The sequence below is a fragment of the Podarcis pityusensis genome (assembly GCF_964106645.2).
Source record: "Podarcis pityusensis genome assembly, chromosome: Z".
NCBI classification, from domain to species: Eukaryota; Metazoa; Chordata; class Lepidosauria; order Squamata; family Lacertidae; genus Podarcis; species Podarcis pityusensis.
In genome coordinates this window covers 10,515,647-10,538,012 of record NC_138044.1, presented here as the reverse complement: position 1 = coordinate 10,538,012, position 22,366 = coordinate 10,515,647, and the positions used below count along the sequence as shown (strand labels likewise).

The 22,366-nt window shown below is 44.8% G+C and overlaps 1 protein-coding gene across 3 annotated transcripts in view; it reads right to left on the bottom strand.

Moving 5' to 3' along the window:
* The window catches only part of GSN (gelsolin), a 60,840-nt gene that overhangs the window by 3,644 nt on the left and 34,830 nt on the right, over positions 1–22,366 (bottom strand). For all 3 annotated transcript variants that reach the window (XM_080990716.1, XM_080990715.1, XM_080990714.1), the window contains exons 2-15: positions 20,422–20,623; positions 18,762–18,916; positions 15,747–15,908; positions 13,979–14,128; positions 11,725–11,814; positions 10,701–10,833; positions 9,180–9,268; positions 8,451–8,666; positions 6,892–7,025; positions 5,240–5,330; positions 3,840–4,010; positions 2,579–2,753; positions 1,711–1,835; positions 479–556 (exon numbers count right to left, since the gene is read on the bottom strand). In XM_080990716.1, coding sequence (XP_080846842.1) covers positions 479–556; positions 1,711–1,835; positions 2,579–2,753; positions 3,840–4,010; positions 5,240–5,330; positions 6,892–7,025; positions 8,451–8,666; positions 9,180–9,268; positions 10,701–10,833; positions 11,725–11,814; positions 13,979–14,128; positions 15,747–15,908; positions 18,762–18,916; positions 20,422–20,614 — 1,962 coding nt within the window. In that variant the 5' untranslated portion in view covers positions 20,615–20,623. The remainder of the gene's footprint in view (positions 1–478; positions 557–1,710; positions 1,836–2,578; positions 2,754–3,839; positions 4,011–5,239; positions 5,331–6,891; positions 7,026–8,450; positions 8,667–9,179; positions 9,269–10,700; positions 10,834–11,724; positions 11,815–13,978; positions 14,129–15,746; positions 15,909–18,761; positions 18,917–20,421; positions 20,624–22,366) is intronic.

Sequence of the window (22,366 nt, the reverse complement as noted above, 5' to 3'; positions counted from 1 at the left end):
GTGGCGCTGTGGGTTAAACCACAGAGCCTGGGACTTGCTGATAAGAAGGTTGGCGTTTCGAATCCCCGCGACGGGGTGAGCTCCCGTTGCTCAGTCCCTGCTCCTGCCAACCTAGCAGTTCGAAAGCACGTCAAAGTGCAAGTAGATAAATAGGTACCACTCTGGTGGGAAGGTAAACGGCGTTTCCGTACGCTGCTCTGGTTCACCAGAAGCAGCTTAGTCATGCTGGCCACATGACCCGCAAGCTGTGTTTATTGGCTCCCTTGGCCAATAAAGCAAGATGAGCGCCGCAACCCCAGAGTCGGCCATGACTGGACCTAATGGTCAGGGGTCCCTTTACCTTTAACCACTACACCACACTGGCTCTCATGGTGCATCACTGAATGTGACTCTATTTTGAATTTCCCTTGTTCCACACTGGTCTCCTTGATATGGAGCACAAAAAGAACTGATTGCTAGCGAAGAGATAGTGACATACCTGGTCCCAGGTGTCCAAGAGCATCACATCATCTGTGGCCAAATCCTCTTGGGTCAGCTCTCCAGGTACTTCTTCAATCTAAACCAAATATTTAAGAGGGTGATATGTTAAAGGGGACAAACAACCGAAGCTTGCACAAAGAGGCTTGCGCTATCCCTGAAGCTCCATTGTACGTAACAGAACCTGAACACCATTCTCTTGAAATTGAAGCACCTTGTGTTGCTGGTGTTCCTAAATGCTTAGATTTGTCCTGCACAGTGTTCTTCCCAGGAGCCTACTTCAGAGTGACCCTAGGGAGCCAATCCTTAGAGGCTGACCCACCTCCTTTCACCCTGATTGGCCTAAGTCATCGCAAAGGAGACTGTGGATTGGCTCCTAGGAAAGGGGACATGTGCAGAGTAACTTTCCCTCATCACTGAGCAAACACAACAAGGTGCCACACACCTGTCTGCCAAGCAGGTATGAGACTGGGTTATTTTAAGCTAAGGATGGGGAAGGTGAGGGCCTACAGGCGTGGTTAGAATACAGCTCCCATCAGCCCCAGACCACATGGTCAATTGTCCAGGATGATGGAACTTGTAGTCGACTACCAGCTGGAGGGCCACAGGTTCTCACTCGCTGGCTTAAGCACACCTTCAGAGACTCAGCAGCCCTTGACACTGTACTAGTCATTGCCACTGTCCTCCAAAACCTTCCTTTGGTTTTAATTCCTCAATGCAGTTCAATATTAGACTATATGTGCAACCAGTTCATTGAACACTCATCCTGATTTCCTTGCACAAAGCTTGTGCGGAGGTTAGACTACATCTAGTCTTCATTAAGTGTTTGCTGAGATTTATGTGTGGGGAAGATACGCAACAATAAGCATTTGTCCATATTTGTGTGTGTGGTGTGTAGACATTCATCCCACACTTTTCTGTGCATTTTCCGATTTCTTTCCTAACCAAAAACAGTCTTGGGGTTTTTTTAAGTGGATTTGTTGTGCTAGGGTGACAAGGGGTTCATCCGATGTTAGTCCTACTAAGAACAGACTCATTAAAATTAATGAACATGAATAACTTCGGTCCATTAGTTCCAATGAGTTTAGCTGGCTACAAACCAGTGCATTTTAATCCACTGTAATTGCACAAACCAAAATGTCTTGGTATGTGCCTGCATCTCTCCTGAAAAATACTGACAGCCTGAAGGTGGTCTAAGTTCTCAGGAATGCCCTGGATGCATGAGGTACTCACAGTAAAGCGCCCACTCTTGTTGGTGCAGGCAAACAGTCTAGGTGGGTGAACGTCCATCTTCTTGTCCTTTAGCCGTGGGGAGGTGCGATAGGCAGCTCTTCCACCAAGTGCTTCCCAGAAACCAGCTGCAAGACAGGAAAGGAACCAAACATACAGGTTTGCCATCATCGTCAGGAACAAAGTGGCTGCCTCTGGCTTTGAGACAGCGCAGTGATAGCTTTAGGACCTGAAACGAACCATGCAAACCCCAGTGCCTTTAATCGGAACTATGGCCTGTCCCCGTGTCTTTTTTATTCTTCTTTCATGATGATTGATGTTCATGGTCTTATCTATTTTTATTTAACAAAATGTATGTATCATTCAATTGCAGCAAAACCTCTTAAGCAGGTTGCATGTTTTTTAAATATATATATATAATAAAAACAATTAAATTTATCAGTAAAAAAAATTAAAAACACCCCAATGTCCATGTGGGGTGATGGTACTAGGACAGCGATACACAATCCTGTTTTCAGGACTGTTTACACCTGCAAGACTTTAGGGGTGAACGTGCTGCTTTGTTTCCAGTTGATGCACACCCATAAACTCCTGCAAAAATCCTGATTTATTTTTTCCTACCACAAGTATTCCCAGGTAGTTTTTGGCTGCATTTTTGTTGCATTGTAGCACAAGAATGGCCCTCCAAAGAGCAATAATGCTGTAACATTAGGCATAGCTGTCAATTTCTCCCTTTTCTTGCGAGGAATCCTATTCGGAATAAGGGAATTTCCCTTTAAAAAAGGGGAAAGTTGGCAGCTATGACATTAGGGAAAGCATCACAGAACAACCAATAAAGCATTCTGATGTGTGGATGGTCCACACTTCAAACCTGGTTCTCCGCCTTCAGCAACCTCGGTTGCACGTGCTCCCAAGACCTTCAGTAGCTCTCTGGCCCCAGACTTCTCGGCCTCGCTGGCTCCTTTGCCAACCCACAGGTAAGCAGCAGAGGGGGTTTTCAACACAAAGGCATCGTTGGAATTGAGCTCCTTAGCAGCCGCATCCACCTGTGAAGGGACAAATGTAAGCCTGCCATCAGGGCTGCCAGCACAGACACTTTTTAGCCACCCAGTGGCTTCCCCAACATTACAGAACTTAGAGGTGCCAATTCGACTTGCCTTTTCAACAAGGCAGAGGCCATTTGGAAAAACAGAACACTGACTCCCTGAGGAACATTGGGCAACCAGGCATTAGGAGTGACAGGAGGCTTGGGATTTGAGAGTAGAATTACAGTGGTACCTCTGGATACAAACGGGATCTGTTCCGGATCCCTGTTCGCATCCTGAAGCGAATGCAACCCGTGTCTGCGGGTCACGATTCGCCGCTTCCGCGCATGACATCATTTTGACCGTCTGCACGTGCACGAGCAGTGAAACGGGCTTCGTTACTTCCAGGTTGCCGCAGAGTGCAACCCAAAAGCACTCAACCTGAAGCATATTTAACCCGAGGTATGACTGTATTCCAGAACGTAAGTGAAGGTAGTCACAAAATTCCATTGGAATAATTTAGCCATAGGCAATACAATGCCCAAATGCTCTTCCTAAAACAGACTTAGCTTTGAGAAATTAAAGCTGAACATTTGGGCATGGTGTGTCAAGTATCCCAAAAATGGAAGTCACTGTGGTTCATTTTTCCAGCAGAAACCCAAGGCTGCCCGCTCATTTTTCAAACTCCATCTTGTCAACACTGCCATTCGCTCCAATTAAAAACCACGTATATTCTTCACAATATTTTTTTTTATTGCACACACATACTTGCACAGAACTCACACTGTGCAATGGTTTTGTAGTCTTTTGTGAGCAACAGCTCTTGTGCATGCTTATTTTGCTCAGATTGCAAATAGTGTAAACCAGTTTTCCTGGGCTGAACACACACCTGTTCCAAGAACAGCAGGTTGGATTTAGGTGGCTGCCTGCTTTGGAACAGGATTCCACATCAATGGAACCCCAAATTTTATTTAGACAGAATTTGACAGCAACACTAGTTAAGAAAGCAGCTGGTGAAAAAAGAACAACTGACTATGAGAAGGCCCCAAAAGTAAGGCCTTGCTATGAAGCCTGTCCATGATCAACAGGTATCAACAGGTCACTTACCTCCACAGCTCTGGTAGTGCCAGACGTGCTAGACCGGACTTGGAAGAGCCTTGTGGACGCAGGATTTGTCTGACCTCCCTCTCTGGAGGTGCCACCTTGGTACACAATCAGAGGTTTCCCACCGAACAAGCTCATGAGATGAGGCGGTTCTTTGCCCTGGACCACTCGTTTCTATCACAAAAGAGGCCATGGTCACTCCACAGAGGAAGAAAACACCTGAGGGCTCAAGCTCTGTCATGCATCAACCTACCATCAGAATGCCTGCGATGTGCAGCTACCATGGAAACAGACCAGAGGATCCACGGAGCATACAAAACTATTGAGGGCGGTGAATCAGCAGGAGGAGTTAAAAGCTAGCAAATCATCTGCCATTTAACCAAACAGCCAGCTAACTGGACATTAAGGGCCCTCCAGACATTCTCCTGATTCTGCATTCATGTTTATTTGTGCTTGCGATGGTATCTGGGGAGTTACACGTGACTCCACTTTCAGTACTATTTGTACCTGTGAAGCTTTTGGGGCAGACATACTGATTAATTTAATCAGTGTGTGCCCTATAACTTTATGCGGGAATCTTGTAACTTTTATACCACAAATATTCTGGTTTATTTTTTTCTCCTGCTTTTGTTGCACAACAGCGCCCGTCCAGATGATAATGTGGAAACCTTGGGGAAGCATTGCAAAATAACTGAAAAAGTGGAACCAGTATAAATCCACCACTTATCCACTTTCTTTGTGTCAATTATATATTGCATAATACACCTACAAAAAACCACTGGTCTAGAGGACCCCCATCTCTTTTCTGTTTCTTGTGATCTCTCTAAATACTTTCCCCATATAATTTAATTATTGTCGATTTTCCTGATCTGGGCAGACAATTTTTATTGAAATATCTGCTCAACATTCAGGTTTCGTCTTATAGGTTGCCATATTTCACAAAGTGAAAAATCAGACACAAAACCTTTAGCTTTTAGCTACTTTTAAGAAAAATCGGCAAAAATGACACCACCAACATGGGTTGCCATACGTCTGGATTTTCCCAGACATTTGGCTGATTTTTGCCTGGACACTGCTTCCATCTGTGATATTCCAGGTATGTCCAGGAAATTCCAGACGTATGGCAACCTTTCATCTTATATTGTTAGCACTCTCATTTGCTCTAATTAAAAGGTCTGGATTTTTTCACATATGTTATACTTTGCACTGCATGAAAGCAGTCTTAAAAGTAGTTCTGTAGTCTTAAAACCTCAATGATCACAGGTACATACTCATCATCTCTCGTAGTATGCTACAAGCTCTGGCATTAACAGATCTGTTTCGTTTCTTGTCCCCTTATTTCAGTTCAATCTAACTGAACCCATTTGTAGTTAAGCCACATGGACTGGCCCAGATGGCAATACCTGCACTGCAGTGCCTCCCAGCTCCTCATCCAGTTGGACAGTAAGGAAAGCAGAGGTTGCGACTTCATCTTGGGTGGAATCAGCGCCCTGCCTGAAAAAACAAAGGGCAAAAATATGAGTGTACACAGCATAATTGGGGAACCTTTTTCCTCTCAAGGGGTAATCCTTTGGGGATTGCATGCAGCTCTTGTAGCTCTGTGAAGGGAATAGAGGTCTTCTAACCACTCTCAGTACCCTTAAAGAACAACAGTTCTCAGGACTCTTTGGGGAAAGTCATGGCTATTCAAGTGATAGAACTCTATATTTATGGTGTGGATGTGGATCTAGAAATCGGGCCTTTAGCACTATGGCTCTGGATCTATAGAACCAGCTCCGAATCGAATGGACAACCACCTAGCATTTTTGCTTTTAGCTGATGATTAAAAACTTACTGTTTAAAAATGGCTTTTTCTGAAAGCGACTTGGTCATTTTATATTATAAACACTATTTGTGTAATTTGATGCTTTCAATAACTTTTTGTTAAGGTTATGTATACATTTATTTGTTTTTGCTATATACGTAGGGGTTTTTTTAATATTCCTCTTTTACACTGCTTTGGAAATATTTGTTGGAAACCAGTTTGGAGCTTTTTAGTTTAGAGAGTAAGGGGAGTAAGCAGTGACACAATAGACGTTATATAAAATAAAGTTTTTCTCCCTCTCTCAAAACACCAGAAACTTGTGAACATCCAATGAAGCTTAATGTTGGAAGTTTCAGGAAGTATAAAAGAAAGTAGTTCTCCGCACAATGCAAGTTCAGCTGTGGAACTTGTTCCCACAGTGATGGCTATCAACTTGGATGGCTTTTAAAAATGATGTGGGATAAGTCTATCAATGGCTACTAGCCATGATAGTTATTTTGTGCCTCCATGGGCAGAGGTTACGTGCTTCTGAATACTGGTTTCTGGAAGCTGAAGAAGGAGAGAGGACTCTTGTGCTCAGGTCCTGCTTGCAGGTTTCCTGCTGGGGCACCTGGTTGGCCATTTGTGAGAACAGGATGCTGGACCAGATGGGCTTTGACTTGATCCTGCAGGCTCTTCTTACGTTGTTATGAGTTAGGTAAAGGTAAAGGGACACCTGACCATTAGGTCCAGTCGTGGCCGACTCTGGGGTTGCAGCGCTCATCTCACTTTATTGGCCGAGGGAGCCAGCGTACAGCTTCTGGGTCATGTGGCCAGCATGACTAAGCCGCTTCTGGTGAACCAGAGCAGCGCACGGAAAAACCGTTTACCTTCCCGCTGGAGCGGTACCTATTTATCTACTTGTACTCGACGTGCTTTCGAACTGCTAGGTTGGCAGGAGCAGGGACTGAGCAACGGGAGCTCATCCCATCGCGGGGATTCGAACTGCTGACCTTCTGATCGGCAAGTCCTAGGCTCTGTGGTTTAACCCACAGTGCCACCCACGTCCCATATTGTTATGAGTTAGAAAACCTTAAATCAGGTGTGGGGAAGCTTTGGTCCTCCAGATGTTACTGAGCTATAACTCCCATCAACCTTGGACATCAGCCATGTTTGCTGTGGCTGATGGGAGTTGTAGTTCAGCAACATCTGGAGGGCAAAAGTTGTCTTAATTTTTTTTAAAAATACTAATAAGAAAAAAAGTTATCATACCAAGTGTAGATGATTTTGCCTTGTTTTCCACCATGTCTGTAATCATACAGGATGATATAGCTGTCCCCACCATAGAATTGTCCGTAATTTGAGGGACTCACTGGGACTTTGGCAGAACCTTCTATTCTCCAGATCTGAAGGGGGGGGGGGAGAGAAGAGAAATGACATCCAAATCAGATAAATGGCAAACAGGAGACCATTGGTGGAATGAGTTCCATCTTCTTGAAATAATAAACGAAGACATACAAATTATGTAAGTGAAAGGAGTAGGGAAAGCGAGAGACAGGTGTATGGACAGGTATATTTGCACCACACATTTGAAGTGCATTCATAGCAATTTCAACAGTCATGGCTTCCCCCATCCCAAAATAATCTTGGGAACTGTAGTTTACTCCTCACAGAGATACTAATTATGGTTTCTGGGATTCTTTAAGGGAAGCCATGCGCTTTTAATGTATGCTGTGGCTATGACTTAGAATGCTTTGAAAGTTGCCAACTTTGATGGATGGTTCAAATGGCAAACTCACGGCTTTAAAAGGAGATGAGGCAGATTAAGGGAGAAAAAAGGCTATTGATGGCTACTTATCAGAAATGGCAGTGATCTGCCTCCAGGATCAAGGCTGGTCCATTAGGGCAAATGGGGCAGTGCCCCACCAGCCACAGTCTGCTCTCAGCTAGCCTCCACCTGCCTGGCTTTCAACTTACTAGTCCAGGGGGTGGCCCTGCTGCCTGCTTCCTTGTCCTTAGTTCCAGTGCTGCCCTTGTAGAACTCAGCAGGGAGGATGATGCAGGCAATGTTCAAATGAGGAGACTCTGCCTATCACTGGCTCTGGCGCCACCTACTGTGGGGCTCCCTGCCTTCTGTCCTCCCAGTCCCAAAGGACTCAAGCTACCACTGAAGACAGCATGTCTAGGAATTGCAGTGGGTGGAGATCAGCCACAGGAGAGGCCAATGGAGACATCTTTAGGAGAGGTGGCTTTATTTACACATATACACAACCTGAGCACAGGATGGAGGGGCCCACAGAATTAACACCCCAACAGGTCTCCATTCCCTGTTAGGTTTCCAGCGAAGCCCCCAGTCAACAGCTTAGGTTCAGCACAGAGCAAAACATTGCTCTCTGTCTCCACTTCCAACATTAGCCAAAACTCACTCACACAACTCATCACTTAGACAGCCTTCCTTGGTCAGTTTCTTCTTCCTCCTAGGATGACCATGGCCTCCAGCCAGGTGAGGCGGGAAAAGGCCAACCCATTTATCTCTATGGCATCCTCTTCAAGACTTCACAGCACTTAACTGGCCAGCCAAAGCCATTAACTTAACTTATGTATTCTACCCCACATACACAACATCACAGATTTGGAAGGGAACTAAGGTATCATTCGCACTGACCCCCCAAATCATAACAATATTCTCTCTTGTTGTACTCACTGACTGCGGTACAATACACACTCAGCTTTTATCTTTCTTGCTCGGAGTCCTGAGCTGCCAAATGCTGGATAGATCCTTTTGCCTAATAGAGTGACGATTTTGCATAACCACCATCTCCCCCACTTACCTGTTTGTTTCCAGTGCCGTCATCTTCCATGCCATGCTGAGCTGCCATTGTTGGGGAGGTGTGTAGTGTGGCAGCATCGAAAGGAATGTTGTCAATCTTGGCCACGTGAGAATTGATGTAGCCCACACCCATGCCCTCTGTCTGGTCCCTGTCACGCCAATTCTTGAAGAATTGCTTGAACAGAGGAGTCTCGCCACCGTCTGGAAGGACTTGGATCTGAAACAAAGAAAGTATCCTGAGATGGAATGGTCTCAGCTGAAGCCAAACTGGGACAGAATTGTATTTATTTATTGTTCTCTTTTTAAAAAGCTTTATCAGCACAATTTATTCTTGACACTAGGCCTCAGTGCAGTTCTCTAGCTATTGAGCCACATAGGCTCAATTTAGACACTCGTGAGATTTTGTCAAAATCCTGTGAGATGACTCGCACTCTTTGAGATCTCATGAGATTTTAGTAAGATCTTGTGAGATATCACTGGAAATCGGCACTGCTGCTGGTGCCACTTCTCTACCACTGACTGGGGTGGCGGTGAATGGTGTGCCTGTAGGAGTGCCGCCTCAGGGGCTTCTGCTACCTGAGGCAGTTGCTTCACCCCACCTCAAGGGTGAGCCGGCCCTGGCTATTGGAGCTGATGGGAGCTGAAATCCAACAACACCTGGAGGACCACAGGTTCCTCATCCCTGCTATAACAGAAGGAAGTCTATGGATAACTTTTCTTGTATCCTTACCTGTGTGTGTCGGGGATAACCCATCTTGGTGATGAATTCTGCGGCGGTTTTCAAGGCAGCCTTCCTTTCCTCAGCATTGGCATTTTTACCTTCAAGTTAGCAACAGGAGTGAGTGAAGATAGATATATTAAAAGAGAATATAAAATTTGCTACCAGATGGAGTGATTTTTAAAGGGGAAGGGTTTTATAAGTCCTTCATGTGGACATTTTGTGCTTCAGGCACAAATTCAAGTATGTGAGACAGAACATATTTCTGAGGCCAAAAAAAATCAATCATATGAGGCAGAATGTATTTCTGATGTCAAAGAAATAAACAAGTGTCTGACGTTTAGAAGACATCTGAAGACAGCCCTGTTTAGGGAAGGTTTTAACGAATGATGTTTTAATGTATTTTAAATCTTTTGTTGGAAGCCACCCAGAGTGGCTGGGGAAACCCAGCCAGATGGGCGGGGTATAAATTAATAATAATAATAATAATAATAATAATAATAATAATAATAGATAAAATTTAAATACATGAAGACATTTTGAGGCCTGCAGCAAAAAATATGTGTGTGCATGCACACAAACCATGGTGGGAAAATTTATAAGCAACAAATGAAATAACTATTTGCCATCTTTTAATTATACCTTCAAATCTTGTCTAGTGGCAAGGCCTTATGCTGTTCCACACACCCTCACCAATTTCTCCCCTCAAGTTAGATGTGAGAATACATTTAAATTTGCTGCCAAAAATGGCATTTAGTATGAGTTTCTTCAAAAGGAAAAGTGGGATAATTTTTAAAAATAAACCTGAACAAATAAACAAACAGCACCCTCCACAATCCCTCAATGTAACATCAAGTTAGAGAAGTGCATAAAGTAATATTATCAGGTGGTGTGCTTCTTGGTACACCAGGAATTTGGAACTTTTGGCCCTCCAGATGTTTGACTCCAACCTCCATCAGCCATGCCCACTGAGACTGATGGGAGCTGGAGTTCAATGACATCTGGAAGACCACAGGTTCCCCAAATCTGTTGTACACTCATTCTTTTGTCTACAGTGGGTGTGTTTATGTGTATTTAATGCTGCCTATTAACCCCTATAGAAAATTCACACCCCTACAACAAAACAATAAGGCACACTCTCCATAGAAATTGAGAACCCACCCCTGATTCCACAGCTGCATGTATTTCACTAGCACACACAGAGACCATACATTTAAAGCACAGTGATGGCACTTTAAACATTAATGGTCTCCCTTCAAAGCAGCTGCAGTTTGTTAAGGTTGTTGAGAGTTGTTAGACAACACCTATTCTCCTCAGAGAGCTACAATTCCTGGGAAGAGGAGTTGGTTCTTAAACCAACTCTGGGAATTGTAGCTCTCTGAGGTGAATAGGGGTCACCTAACAGCTCCTACAGCTCCCAACACACTTTGGGAAGCCACAACAGTTTAACGTGTTATAACAGCACTTTTAAGTGTGTAGTGTGAACATGGCCTGTGTCAGCCATATGACTTTTGTATATCTCTCTCCTTTTACCTTTCCAGACAAAGATTTTGCCATCAGTGCCATGGTCAAGAATGAAGCAATCATCCGAGCTCAGGGCTGATTGAGAGAATGGATTCTCATCAGCCACCAGAGAGACTGCCATATTCCCTGCGCCGTTGGATACCTGTAACAGTACAGCAGAACAGATTGTTATTCTTGGGGTGTGTCCAGCATTAGTCCTACTCAGAGTAGACCAGCCATAATTAATGGGCATGACTAACTTAGGTCCGTTAATTGAAATGGGTCTACTCTGATTGAAATTCAGTTTGATACAAACCTATTATTGCATTAATGACATGTGGCAGAATACATCCGCCCACTAAAAAAACCCAAAAGCAGTCTGAAGAGGCCCTCTAGCTAGCTACCACATTTCATCTCCACTCTCCTCTCTCACAAATACTGCCACTTCTCTCCTTTTCACGGCTCAAATCTCCTCCTCCACAAATGTGTTGGCTTAACCCCAGTCAGCCAACCCTGATTAAAACAAAGCTTAAGTACATTTAGCTCTCAGCACCCTGAACAAACCACATTTCCCAGGATTCTTTGTGGGGAGCAATGGCTGTTAAAAGTGATAGTGCTTTAAATGTATGGTGTAAATGTGGCCTTCTAGTCTCTAAACAACTAAATGGCACAGTATAAACTCTCACACACACCCCCAACACTTCTGTTAAGGGATGAGGATATTCTGCAACATTTTGCTGCAGGTTCCACTTATCTTAATATTTTTGGTTATACAGTACTCCATTGGACAGGTTTCTATTGCAAAAGCAAAACGAAAAAATAAAATAAAATGTAAGTTCAGCTTATCGGGTGGGTTGGCATTCATGGCGTTGACACTGTTCCCGCCATGCACTCTAGCCAAAGCCAATCACTGACAGGCAAAGCTGAAACAGCTCTTTGTTCTCCCTGGGAGATAAAAAGCACACCCCCAAAAACTGCTTTGAGCGCTGACTCTCTCCACTGTTTCATAGGACTCCCTCCCTCTGGCTCACTGGCCATCTGGATCTTGTTATACCTTGTACAGCTTAGCCAGCCTTCGGTTGGTTGCGTCAGCTGCACCGTCATCAGTAGTGCCTGCTGGCAGGGTGGGCTTGGGTCCCAGGACCTGAAAAGCAAACACGCAAAAAATTATTAATAATAATATATAAAAGTTTCTAGAGGAGTGTATGCTGACTAAACAGGCTCTCTGCTCGCCAGATGATTTAACTGAAGAAATAAACAGGATCCCACATGGAAAAATAATCATTTACTCTCTTTTTTAAACCCTGATTTATGCCTGTTGCACAAGAGGATAGTTATGGGAAATGGAGAGGGCAGGAAGGCGAAGCCAAATTCAAAACCTTATGGAAATTGACCAGTGAAAAGGGCATGGCTTTGATACTGGTGGCTGGTCCATTAGGGCAAATGGGGCATTGCCCTACCAACTGAAGTCTGCCCTTAGCCAGCACCCTGCCTACTGGCCTTCATGTTAGCAAACAGTCCAGGGAGTGGTACTGGTTGCAAGTTCCCTCCTTAAGTCGCAATGTTGCCCCAGTACAGGCATGTCCAGCCAGTAGATGGCAATCTACTGGTAGACCCCTGGGCTGATCCTGGTAGGTCGTGTGACCCTTATTGATTTGGGGATTACTGTATTTTTTGCTCTATAAGACTCGCTTTTTCCCTCCTAAAAAGTAAGGGGAAATGTGTGTGCGTCTTATGGAGCGAATGCAGGCTGCGCAGCTATCCCAGAAGCCAGAACAGCAAGAGGGATCGCTGCTTTTGCTGCGCAGCGATCCCTCTTGTTGTTCTGGCTTCTGAGATTCAGAATATTTTTTTTCTTGTTTTCCTCCTCCAAAAACTAGGTGCGTCTTATGGTCTGGTGCATCTTATAGAGCGAAAAATACGGTAAATAAAGTTTGCTAAAAGTTAACAAATAAAAGCTGATGAACTCTGGGCAACCTTACCCCAAAAAAGCTCAACAAACAATTTTGGGATCAACAACTCTGGGCAATCCACCCACCCCATGCACGCAGGCTCCTCCTTGCTCCTCCTCCCTCCAATGACAATGGGTAGATCACTGCCAGTTTTTTTATACTGGGAGCAGATCGCAGTCTCTTGGGAGTTGGTCATGCCTGCCCTAGTGGAACTCAGCAGGGAGGAGGATGGGGGCGTAGGAGCATTTACTCCAACATTTTGTTCTCACAGTGGCCAACCAGATAACCACAAGCAGGATTGTTTACCTCCCTCCTCTCTGGTGACCCGGAAACTACAACTAATCCAGAATGCGGCAGGTAGACTGGTGACTGGGAGCAGCCGCTGAGACCACATAACACCAGTCTTGAAAGACCTACACTGGCTCCCAGTACATTTCCGAGCACAATTCAAAGTGTTGATGCTGAACTTTAAAGCCCGAAACGGCCTCGGTCCAGTATACCTGAGGGAGCGTCTCCACCCACATCGTTCTGCCCGGACACTGAGGTCCAGCCCCGAGGGCCTTCTGGCGGTTCCCTCCCTGTGAGAAGCCAAGTTACAGGGAACCAGGCAGAGGGCCTTCTCGGTAGTGGCCCCCGGCCTGTGGTACGCCCTCCCATCAGATGTCAAAGAGAAAAACAACTACCAGACTTTTAGAAGACATCTGAAGGCAGCCCTGTTTAGGGAAGCTTTTAATGTTCAACAGATTATTGTATTTTAATATTCTGTTGGAAGCCACCCAGAGTGGCTGGGGAAACCCAGCCAGATGGGTGGGGCATAAATAATAAATGGTTGTTGTTATAAAAATTCAGAATTCAAACCTCTCCTACAGTATCCCGGTGCAGTTTTACTGAATGTGCAAGGGGTTGGTGGGAGGAGGCAGCTCTCACACACTCAGAATCAGCTGGGCTCTGAAGCTTTCATGTTTCGATTAACAACAACATGCTGAAACGGTACCTGTGTGAATGTAGCAACACTGCCCCATTTTCTCTCACCCACCACATTTGGTGAAGAGCACTGATATTCACAAGAGGCTGGATTTTAATCTGTAGGATCCTCAACCGGACTTCCACACGGGAGATTGGGAAATTAACAGAATGCCCTGTCCCTCTGCTGATGCAAGCAAATAGGCAGAAATGGCAACTGCATTTAAGTTCCCTGCAAAATCTAGTCATGGATTCTCTGCAAAACATGTAAGTTGACCCCCTTAGTTACTCAGAAGTAAGTTTCCCTGTGTTAGGCTTACTCCCAAGTAACTGCATATAGGATTGCAGCTGAGTAGCACGTATGGATTTGTGAGAAAGTAAATAAACCAGGACCTGAAGCATCTCTTCCCGCTCAGCACCGTCATCTATGACATAGACCCTTGCGCGTCCACTTCTCTCGTTATCCCGGATCCCCTTGGCGACTTGGGTGGCCTTCAGCTTTTCAAACCTGTTGCTTTGTGAGCCACACCACTGATGAATATTCTGCAGGGCACAGAAAGAAGGAGGTTAAAGAGGCAAATACTATGACTATATAGCAGGAAGCGGGAGTCAGATTTCTTATGATGCAAAGAAGTGACCTTGTACTCACAAACCATTAGACCGTGGTTAATGTGAACCATGGTTTAATGAACTGCAGTTAAAACTGAGGCACCTGGCAGCTGATCACTTAAACCATGCCACATAACAGTTGAAAACACCAATGAGAACATGAAACAATACTAAGCTATAATTAATGTTAACCACAGAGCCTAGGGCTTGCCGATCGGAAGGTGAGCAGTTTGAATCCCTGCGACGGGGTGAGCTCCCATTGCTCAGTCCCAGCTCCTGCCCACCTAGCAGTTTGAAAACACGTCAAAGTGCAAGTAGATAAATAGGTACCGCTCCAGTGGGAAGGTAAATGGCGTTTCTGTGCGCTGCTCTGGTTCGCCAGAAGCGGCTTAGTCATGCTGGCCATATGATCCAGAAGCTGTCTGCAGACAAACACTGGGACCCTCAGCCTATAGAGCGAGATGAGCGCACAACCCCAGAGTCGTCCGTGACTGGACCTAACAGTCAGGGGGTACCTTTACCTTTTCAAGGTTTATAAACTAAGGTTTATGAATGAGCAATCATAGCTAACAAATCACAGTTCACACATAACTCTATATAAATCATAGTTTAGTGTTATGTGCAAACCAGATCACAGCCTAAATAAGGTAATGATTGGATTATTGACAACACCTATATGCTACTTCTCCACAGTTCAAAGTAGCTTCCACAAAATCAGCAATATAACAAAATAATTTAATAATTTATTTGAGGGGGCCAGACCAGCTGTGTCCACTTTAAGCTTGTGCCTGCCCTCAAACTGGGAATGTGTCACAGACAAAGCTAGCTTCAGGCTGGAGCTGAGCACTTTGTACAATCAGCTAGGAAAATGTGCTTGCTTGGCAGGACACATTCATATCAGGCCTGGACTAACAGCATCTTATTATCTCCTACAAGGCTTTTCATGCCCCACAACGAAGGGGACCAGCACAGAACCAAGGGAAACTCAAAAAAATGTCATGTTCCGGTTCAGAGATGCATAGGGATGGTGGAAAAACTAGATCCAGTTCAAGTTTAAAGATGAATCTACTTAATTTGTAATTTATGAAAAAATGTGTGAACCGGAATACAACTATCCTTCAAAATTCACTCTTCTCTGAATTTTGCAGTGCAGTTTTCCAGACATGTAACATACAAAAAAAAAAAAGCATATTCTGAGGTAAAGTGTGTATAAAAATGCACATATTGATGAAAGTAAGAAACAAGAATGCATTATGTATGGGAAAACTGCTTTGAAAAAATATGTATATTAGAATTTTTCAATAAAATGCTAATTAAAATGTTCAAGAGACTTTAAAAAAAAAAAAATACAAACCGATGTTGATTTGTGGAAAACTGAAATTAAGACTAGCAAAAATGTAAGAAACTGAGCAAAACTGAAATTGACAGATTTAGCTATTCCAATCTAAGGAAAAATAATAAGTTTTGTTTGTTTGTTTGTTTGTTTGTTTGTTTGTTTGTTTAAGAAAACAGAACAAATTCCCATTACCCTCAGGGCTTGCAAGAAACGCACCTGGCCCAGATCCAAGATGAAGCAATCACCGGTGTTGAAGCTGTCCCAGGTGACGGGCACCTCTGTAGCACGTACAGTTCGCCTTCCTTTGACCTGAAGGAGTCTCTGGACAGTGACTTCATTGGGAACCACATGGCGGAAGCCAGAAGCCACACCACCAGCCTAGAAGAACAAAGAAACAATTTGACTGGCCATCCACCAAGCTGAACACCTTGCTTGGGTCTACCTGGGTATCAGACAGATTATCATCACAATGAGAAAGCTGTCCCTAGCAGCTGAGTAAGAGTTGCTGCAGACAACCTATTCACTGAGAATTTATCCTGAAATGAAGAGGTTTGATTATATCCCGCTTGGACTACTGCAATGCGCTCTACGTGGGGCTACCTTTGAAGGTGACCCGGAAACTGCAATTAATCCAGAATGCGGCACCTAGACTGGTGACTGGGAGTGGCCGCCAGGACCACATAATACCGGTCCTGGAGATCTGCATTGGCTCCCAGTATGTTTCCGAGCACAATTCAAAGTGTTGGTGCTGATCTTGAAAGCCCTAAATGACCTCGGTCCTGTATACCTGAAGGAGCATCTCCCCCCCATCTTTCAGCCCGGACACTGAGGTCCAGCGCCGAGGGCCTTCTGGCGGTTCCCTCATTGCGAGAAGTGAGGTTACAGGGAACCAGACAGTGGGCCTTCTTGGTAGTGGCGTCTGCCCTGTGGAACGCCCTCCCTTCAGATGTGAAGGAAATAAGCAGCTATCTTCTTTTTAAAAGACATCTGAAGGCAGCCCTGTTTAGGGAAGTTTTTAATATTTAATGCTGTTTTGTTTTTAACACTTGATTGGAAGCTGCCCAGAGTGGCTGGGGAGACTCAGCCAGATGGGCGGGGTATAAATAATAAATTATTATTATTATCTCATCTTTATTAAGTGTTTGTTCTAAGTTCTTTGCAGGAGTTATATGTCAATGAGCATTCATCCTTATTTGCTTGCATGGTGGTTATACGTCTTCCCATTTAAACATTCATTCCACACCTTTCAGTGCATTTCCCTGTCACTTTGACTGGCTTTATACTGTCCCTATTTTGAAGGAGAAATTCAGCTGCATGCTGGAACTTCAGGTTTGCACAATTAAAGTAGATCAAAGTGTTCTGTCACCCTAGCACAGTGTTTTTCAAGCATGGGTCTCCAGCTGTTGTTGAACTACCAACCTGCTAGATAGGAATGATGGGAACTGTAGTCCGACAACAAACAGCTAAAGACTCAAGTATGAGAAACACTGCCCTGCAAAACAAATACAAGGAATTTCAATTTTTATAGCATGGGAAATGATGAGGAAATGCTAACATGCACAGGGGAAAGTGTTGGATGAATGCATCCTTCATGGGAAAATTAAGCACCCACAAGCAAATCAGAATGGATGTTCTTTGCCATGTAGAATTCGGATATAAACCAGGTATAATTTAATATTGATTGTGCAAGCAAATCAAGAAGAATGCTCAAGAAACAGGTCCTCTGGAGGAGCCCATTCCTAATTGCAAAAATAAAAATAAAAATCATTTTCTTTTTCATAGTGGGCTTATAGCTCCAGGGCACCAGTGCACTTTAATTCCCTAAATTTCCTTGATATGCACTTGATTCAGTCTGGAGGTACCTCAAATGTACCTCTTTATCTATTTCTCATTTCGTTCTATAATTGCTGCATTTATTCTGGGATAAATGGTCACTGTGGCTTTAAAAGTCTGCACTGCATGCCCTTTTTGTTCTTCGTAAGCTTACACAACAGCTGTGTCCTTGTTGTTGTCTGGTGGAGTTTTGGGGTCAGGCCTGAGTATTTTAAAAATTCCCTATTTACAGGGAAATGTAAATGAAGAGGATGAGCTGTGACCTTTTTGTGATTGCCTTAGCAAGAGTTTTGCAAGGTGAGAGGAGGAGGATAGCAAATTGTCAAATGCAGATAGCTGAGAAGGGTGGTGTGTCAGTTCACACACACCCTAAGCCAGGGGTCAGCCAGCTTTTCCAGCAGGGGGCCAGTCCACTGTCCCTCAGACCTTGTCAGGGGCAGGACTATATTTTTTGGGGGGAAATGAATGAATTCCTATGCCCCACAAATAACCCAGAGATGCATTTTAAATAAAAGCATACATTCTACTCATGTAAAAACACCAGGCAGCCCTCTCAAATAACCTGGAGATGCATTTTAAATAAAAGGACACATCCTACTCATGTAAAAACATGCTGATTCCTAGACCATCCATGGGCTGGATTGAGAAGGCGATTGGGCCGCATCCAGCCCTCGAGCCTTGGTTTGTCTACCTATGCCCTAGGTTGTTGTTCATGCAATTCAACTACAGTGGTACCTCAGGTTACATACACTTCAGGTTACAGCCTCCACTAACCCAGAAATAGTGCTTCAGGTTAAGAACTTTGCTTCAGGATGAGAACAGAAATAGTGCTCCGGCGGCGTGGCAGCAGCAGGAGGCCCCATTAGCTAAAGTGGTGCTTCAGGTTAAGAACAGTTTCAGGTTAAGAACAGACCTCCAGAACGAATTAAGTTCTTAACCCGAGGTACCACTGTACAATTTAGCCATCTAAAACAGCCTGATCAAGTGGAGATGGCACAACCTGAGATTTTTTGTTTGCTTGCTTGCTCTCCCCCCCACCCCATGAAACTGACAGACAAAAACCAATAGTCAAAACAAGGATAAAACCCCTATAATACACAACTATTTATACAAAACAGATCCAATTGTTGAGCAAGCGGAAATTCTTACTAGTAGAATAGTGCCCGTAGATCTCCTGTACTTTGGGAGACTTAACGCAGGCAGGTCTGAAGCTCCAACAATTCCATAATTTAGGGGAATATTAAGGAGTAATGGAAGCTCTATAATTCCAAGGATGGGCTCATCAAAAAATCACCTGGTTTGAATTTATATTCCTGGATGGCAGGCAGTCCAGAAATGCTTTTGCTAATGAGGTTCAGATGTACTACCAAGCAAGGAACTGAACTTTTATACACCTACCTTGTATTTGATGCCTGATTTGAAGTACCCTGTGAAAGTGGACGATTCATGCCCTTGTACCTCCCGGTGCTGAATTGCCTTCCCACCAAGGTAATCGTCCAGCTGCACTGTGAAAATGGCAGCGGATCCACTCTCGTCCTGGCTGCATTGGTCCCCTAGGAATCAGAAAAGGAGAGAAAAGAGAGAAGCATGCCTATTGAGGAATAAACTCCACAAAGTTCAATAGGGGTTACTCCTAGGTTAAGCCTTAATCTTGAATATATCAATCTTGAAGTGGCATCTTCACTGCTTTGGTTTATTGTCAGTAAACAAACAACAGTGAACTATGCAGCACTTTTGAAAAGGAAGAATATAAGAAGAGCCCACTGGATACAGCGGTACCTTGGGTTACAAACACCTTGAGTTACAAACACCTTGCGTTAAAAACACCTTGGGTTACAAACACCTCAGGTTACGGATTCTGCTAACCCGGAAGTAGTACCTCGGGTTAAGAACTTTACCTCAGGATGAGAACAGAAATCATGCAGTGGCGGCGGCACGGTGGCAGTGGGAGGCCCCATTAGCTAAAGTGGTACCTCAGATTAAGAGCAGTTTCAGGTTAAGAACGGACCTCTGGAACGAATTAAGTTCGTAACCAGAGGTACCACTGTATATGGCCCATGGCCCAACTATTCAGTGGCCACCCAGACGCCTGTGGTAGGAGGACCTGAGCACAAGAGCAACCTCCCCTCATGTGGTTTCAACTAACTGGTGTCCAGCAACTGGTATTCAGAAGCAGTGGAGGCAGAGCATAGCCATTATGGCTAGCACTCACTGATAGCCATATTATTGCAATGAGGTGAATTAATAATAATAATAATAATAATAATAATAATAATAATAATTTATTCATCTATATTAGAAACATAGGAAGTTGCCTTATTCTGAGTCAAACAGTTGCCTCAACTAGCTCACTGATCAATAGTGGCTTTCCAGGATCTCGGCAGAGGACGTTCTCAGCCCTACCTAGAGATGCCACAGATTGAAACTGGGGGCTTTTGCATGCAAGGCAGATTCTCTACCACTGAACTGCATCCCTTCCCCCAAAGCAATTTCAATTTCATGGCAGCAAATTTACAATTATACAATAAAAACAATAAAACAAGTTTTTAAAAATGCAGAAAGCAACCAGAGATAGGTTTAAAATGGTAGCAATGGTAGAAGGGACGCAGGTGGCGCTGTTGGTTAAACCACAGAGCCTAGGACTTGCCGATCAGAAGGTTGGCGGTTCGAATCCCCGCAACGGGGTGAGCTCCCATTGCTCGGTCCCTGCTCCTGCCCACCTAGCAGTTCAAAAGCACCTCAAAGTGCAAGTAGATAAATAGGTACTGCTCCGGCGGGAAGGTAAACGGCGTTTCCGTGCGCTGCTCTGGTTCCCCAGAAGTGGCTTAGTCATGCTGGCCACATGACCCGGAAGCTGTACGCTGGCTCCCTCGGCCAATAAAGCGAGATGAGCGCCGCAACCCTAGAGTCATCCGCGACTGGACCTAATGGTCAGGAGTCCCTTTACCTTTACCTAGCAATGGTAGGGATAGGAAGTGAAAGGCTTCCTGTACTCATTTCTCAACAAGTCTTCACCCTGAGCCACCTGCGGGGTCCCTGCACAAAACCCCAACCTTACCTAGCCAGAAATGAAGGTCGTACTGCAGGTTCCCATTGCGCTGGCGGATGGTGTTGAGGATGACGTAGGCATCTCCGGTGAAGAAATCCCCATAAAGATTTCTGGGCACTGGGACCAGGTCAAACTTCTCGATTCTCCAGATTTGAAGACCAGGCTCCTTCCCAGCTTTCAAGAACTCTGCGTGTTCCACCATGCTGATGGGCTAAGAGAGAAGGAAAGAATTTGCGAAAATAAAAACGAAATAAATGACTCAGTTCAGTCTGGGCAGCACAAAAAAGGCTTTGTTCAACTGCATCATATCCCTGCCCTGCCTCTGGAACAGGGTTGGCCAGGTATTCCCCAGAGATCCAGTCCTCCTTTCCAGTCTTTCAGGCTTCATAAAATGGGATTAGTTATATAGTAGAGCTTAACATAAGAAAAGTGCCGCTGGATCAGGCCAAGAGCTCAACTAGTCCACCATCTTGTTCTCACAGTGGCCAACCAGGTGGCTCCGGGAAGACCTGAAAGCAACAGATCTCCCCACCTACAATTCCTTTCCTTTCACCCACCCTCTCTGATGTTCATTCTGCTCTTTCCTGTTCTTTAATTTATTTACTATATTTCTATTTAAGCAGAGGAGGGGAGCCTTTTTCCAGCTCAAGGGTCAGATGCCCTTCCAGTGCTCACATGCCAGTGACAGGTAAGGTCAGATGCAAAAGTGGTCCCTCCTGGAGTCGAAAGCAGATGGAACACTTATGAGCTCTTGTTTCATTCTCACTCTTTGCATGTTGTTTTTATACTGCACATTGCTTTGGGACGCTTTTGTGGGGAAAGCAAGAATTAAATATACAGTGGTACCCCTGAATGCGAATAGGATCCGTTCCGGAGCCCCGTTCGCATCCTGAGTAGAACATAACACGCGACTGTGCGTCTGCGTGTGTCGCATTTCACCATTTTCGCGCATGTCTGTGACGTCATTTTGGGCATCTGCGCATGCACAAGCGGCAAAACCCGGAAGTAACGTGCTCCGTTACTTCCGGGTCGCCACAGAGCATAACCTGAAAACGCTCAACCTGAAGCATATTTAACCCAAGGTTGGTGCTGTGGTTTAAACCACAGAGCCTAGGACTTGCCGACCAGGTCAGCGGTTCGAATCCCTGCGACGGGGTGAGCTCCCGTTGCTCAGTTCCCTGCTCCTGCCAACCTAGCAGTTCGAAAGCACATCAAAGTGCAAGTAGATAAATAGGTACCGCTCCGGTGGGAAGGTAAACGGCGTTTCCGTGCGCTGCTCTGGTTCGCCAGAAGCGGCTTAGTCATGCTGGCCACATGACCCAGAAGCTATACACCGGCTCCCTAGGCCAATAAAGTGAGATGAGCACCACAACCCCAGAGTCGGTCACGACTGGACCTAATGCTCAGGGATCCCTTTACCATTACCTTTATGACTGTAATGAAATAATAATAATGGACAGGTGTCAGGATTTGAACCTGGGCCCTTTGGCCTGCAAAGCATCTTCTCAATCGCTAAGCTGTGGCTTTTTCCCAGCGTACACTATGCAAAAGCCTCCTGGGATATTATAAGATTCCTCTGGGCAAAGAGCACCCTAACTTTAAGTCAGCACCCAGCACTGTAAGCCACACTGAGGTTAGGCAGAGCTGCTTTGCATACAGTAGGAGTGACTCAGGGTGGTGTTTTCATTGTGTTGCTCTGGTTACTTAAAACCTAATTCAACCCAGCCATTGCCCATGGAAAGAGCCGCTCCTGATCAGCTCTGCTGGGCACTGTCAAAAACAAGGAGCCTTTTTACTCTAAGCAGGTCGAGCAACACCAGGGACAGCTTCCACACCCTTATTTAACTCCACCTGTTTGATCCAGCTTCTCTCAGTATGTGATGCCACAGACATTTGTTGTCACCAAGTTAGGTTTATTTGATTTTATCTGATTCAAAGTGTGTGTGGTGTGTGT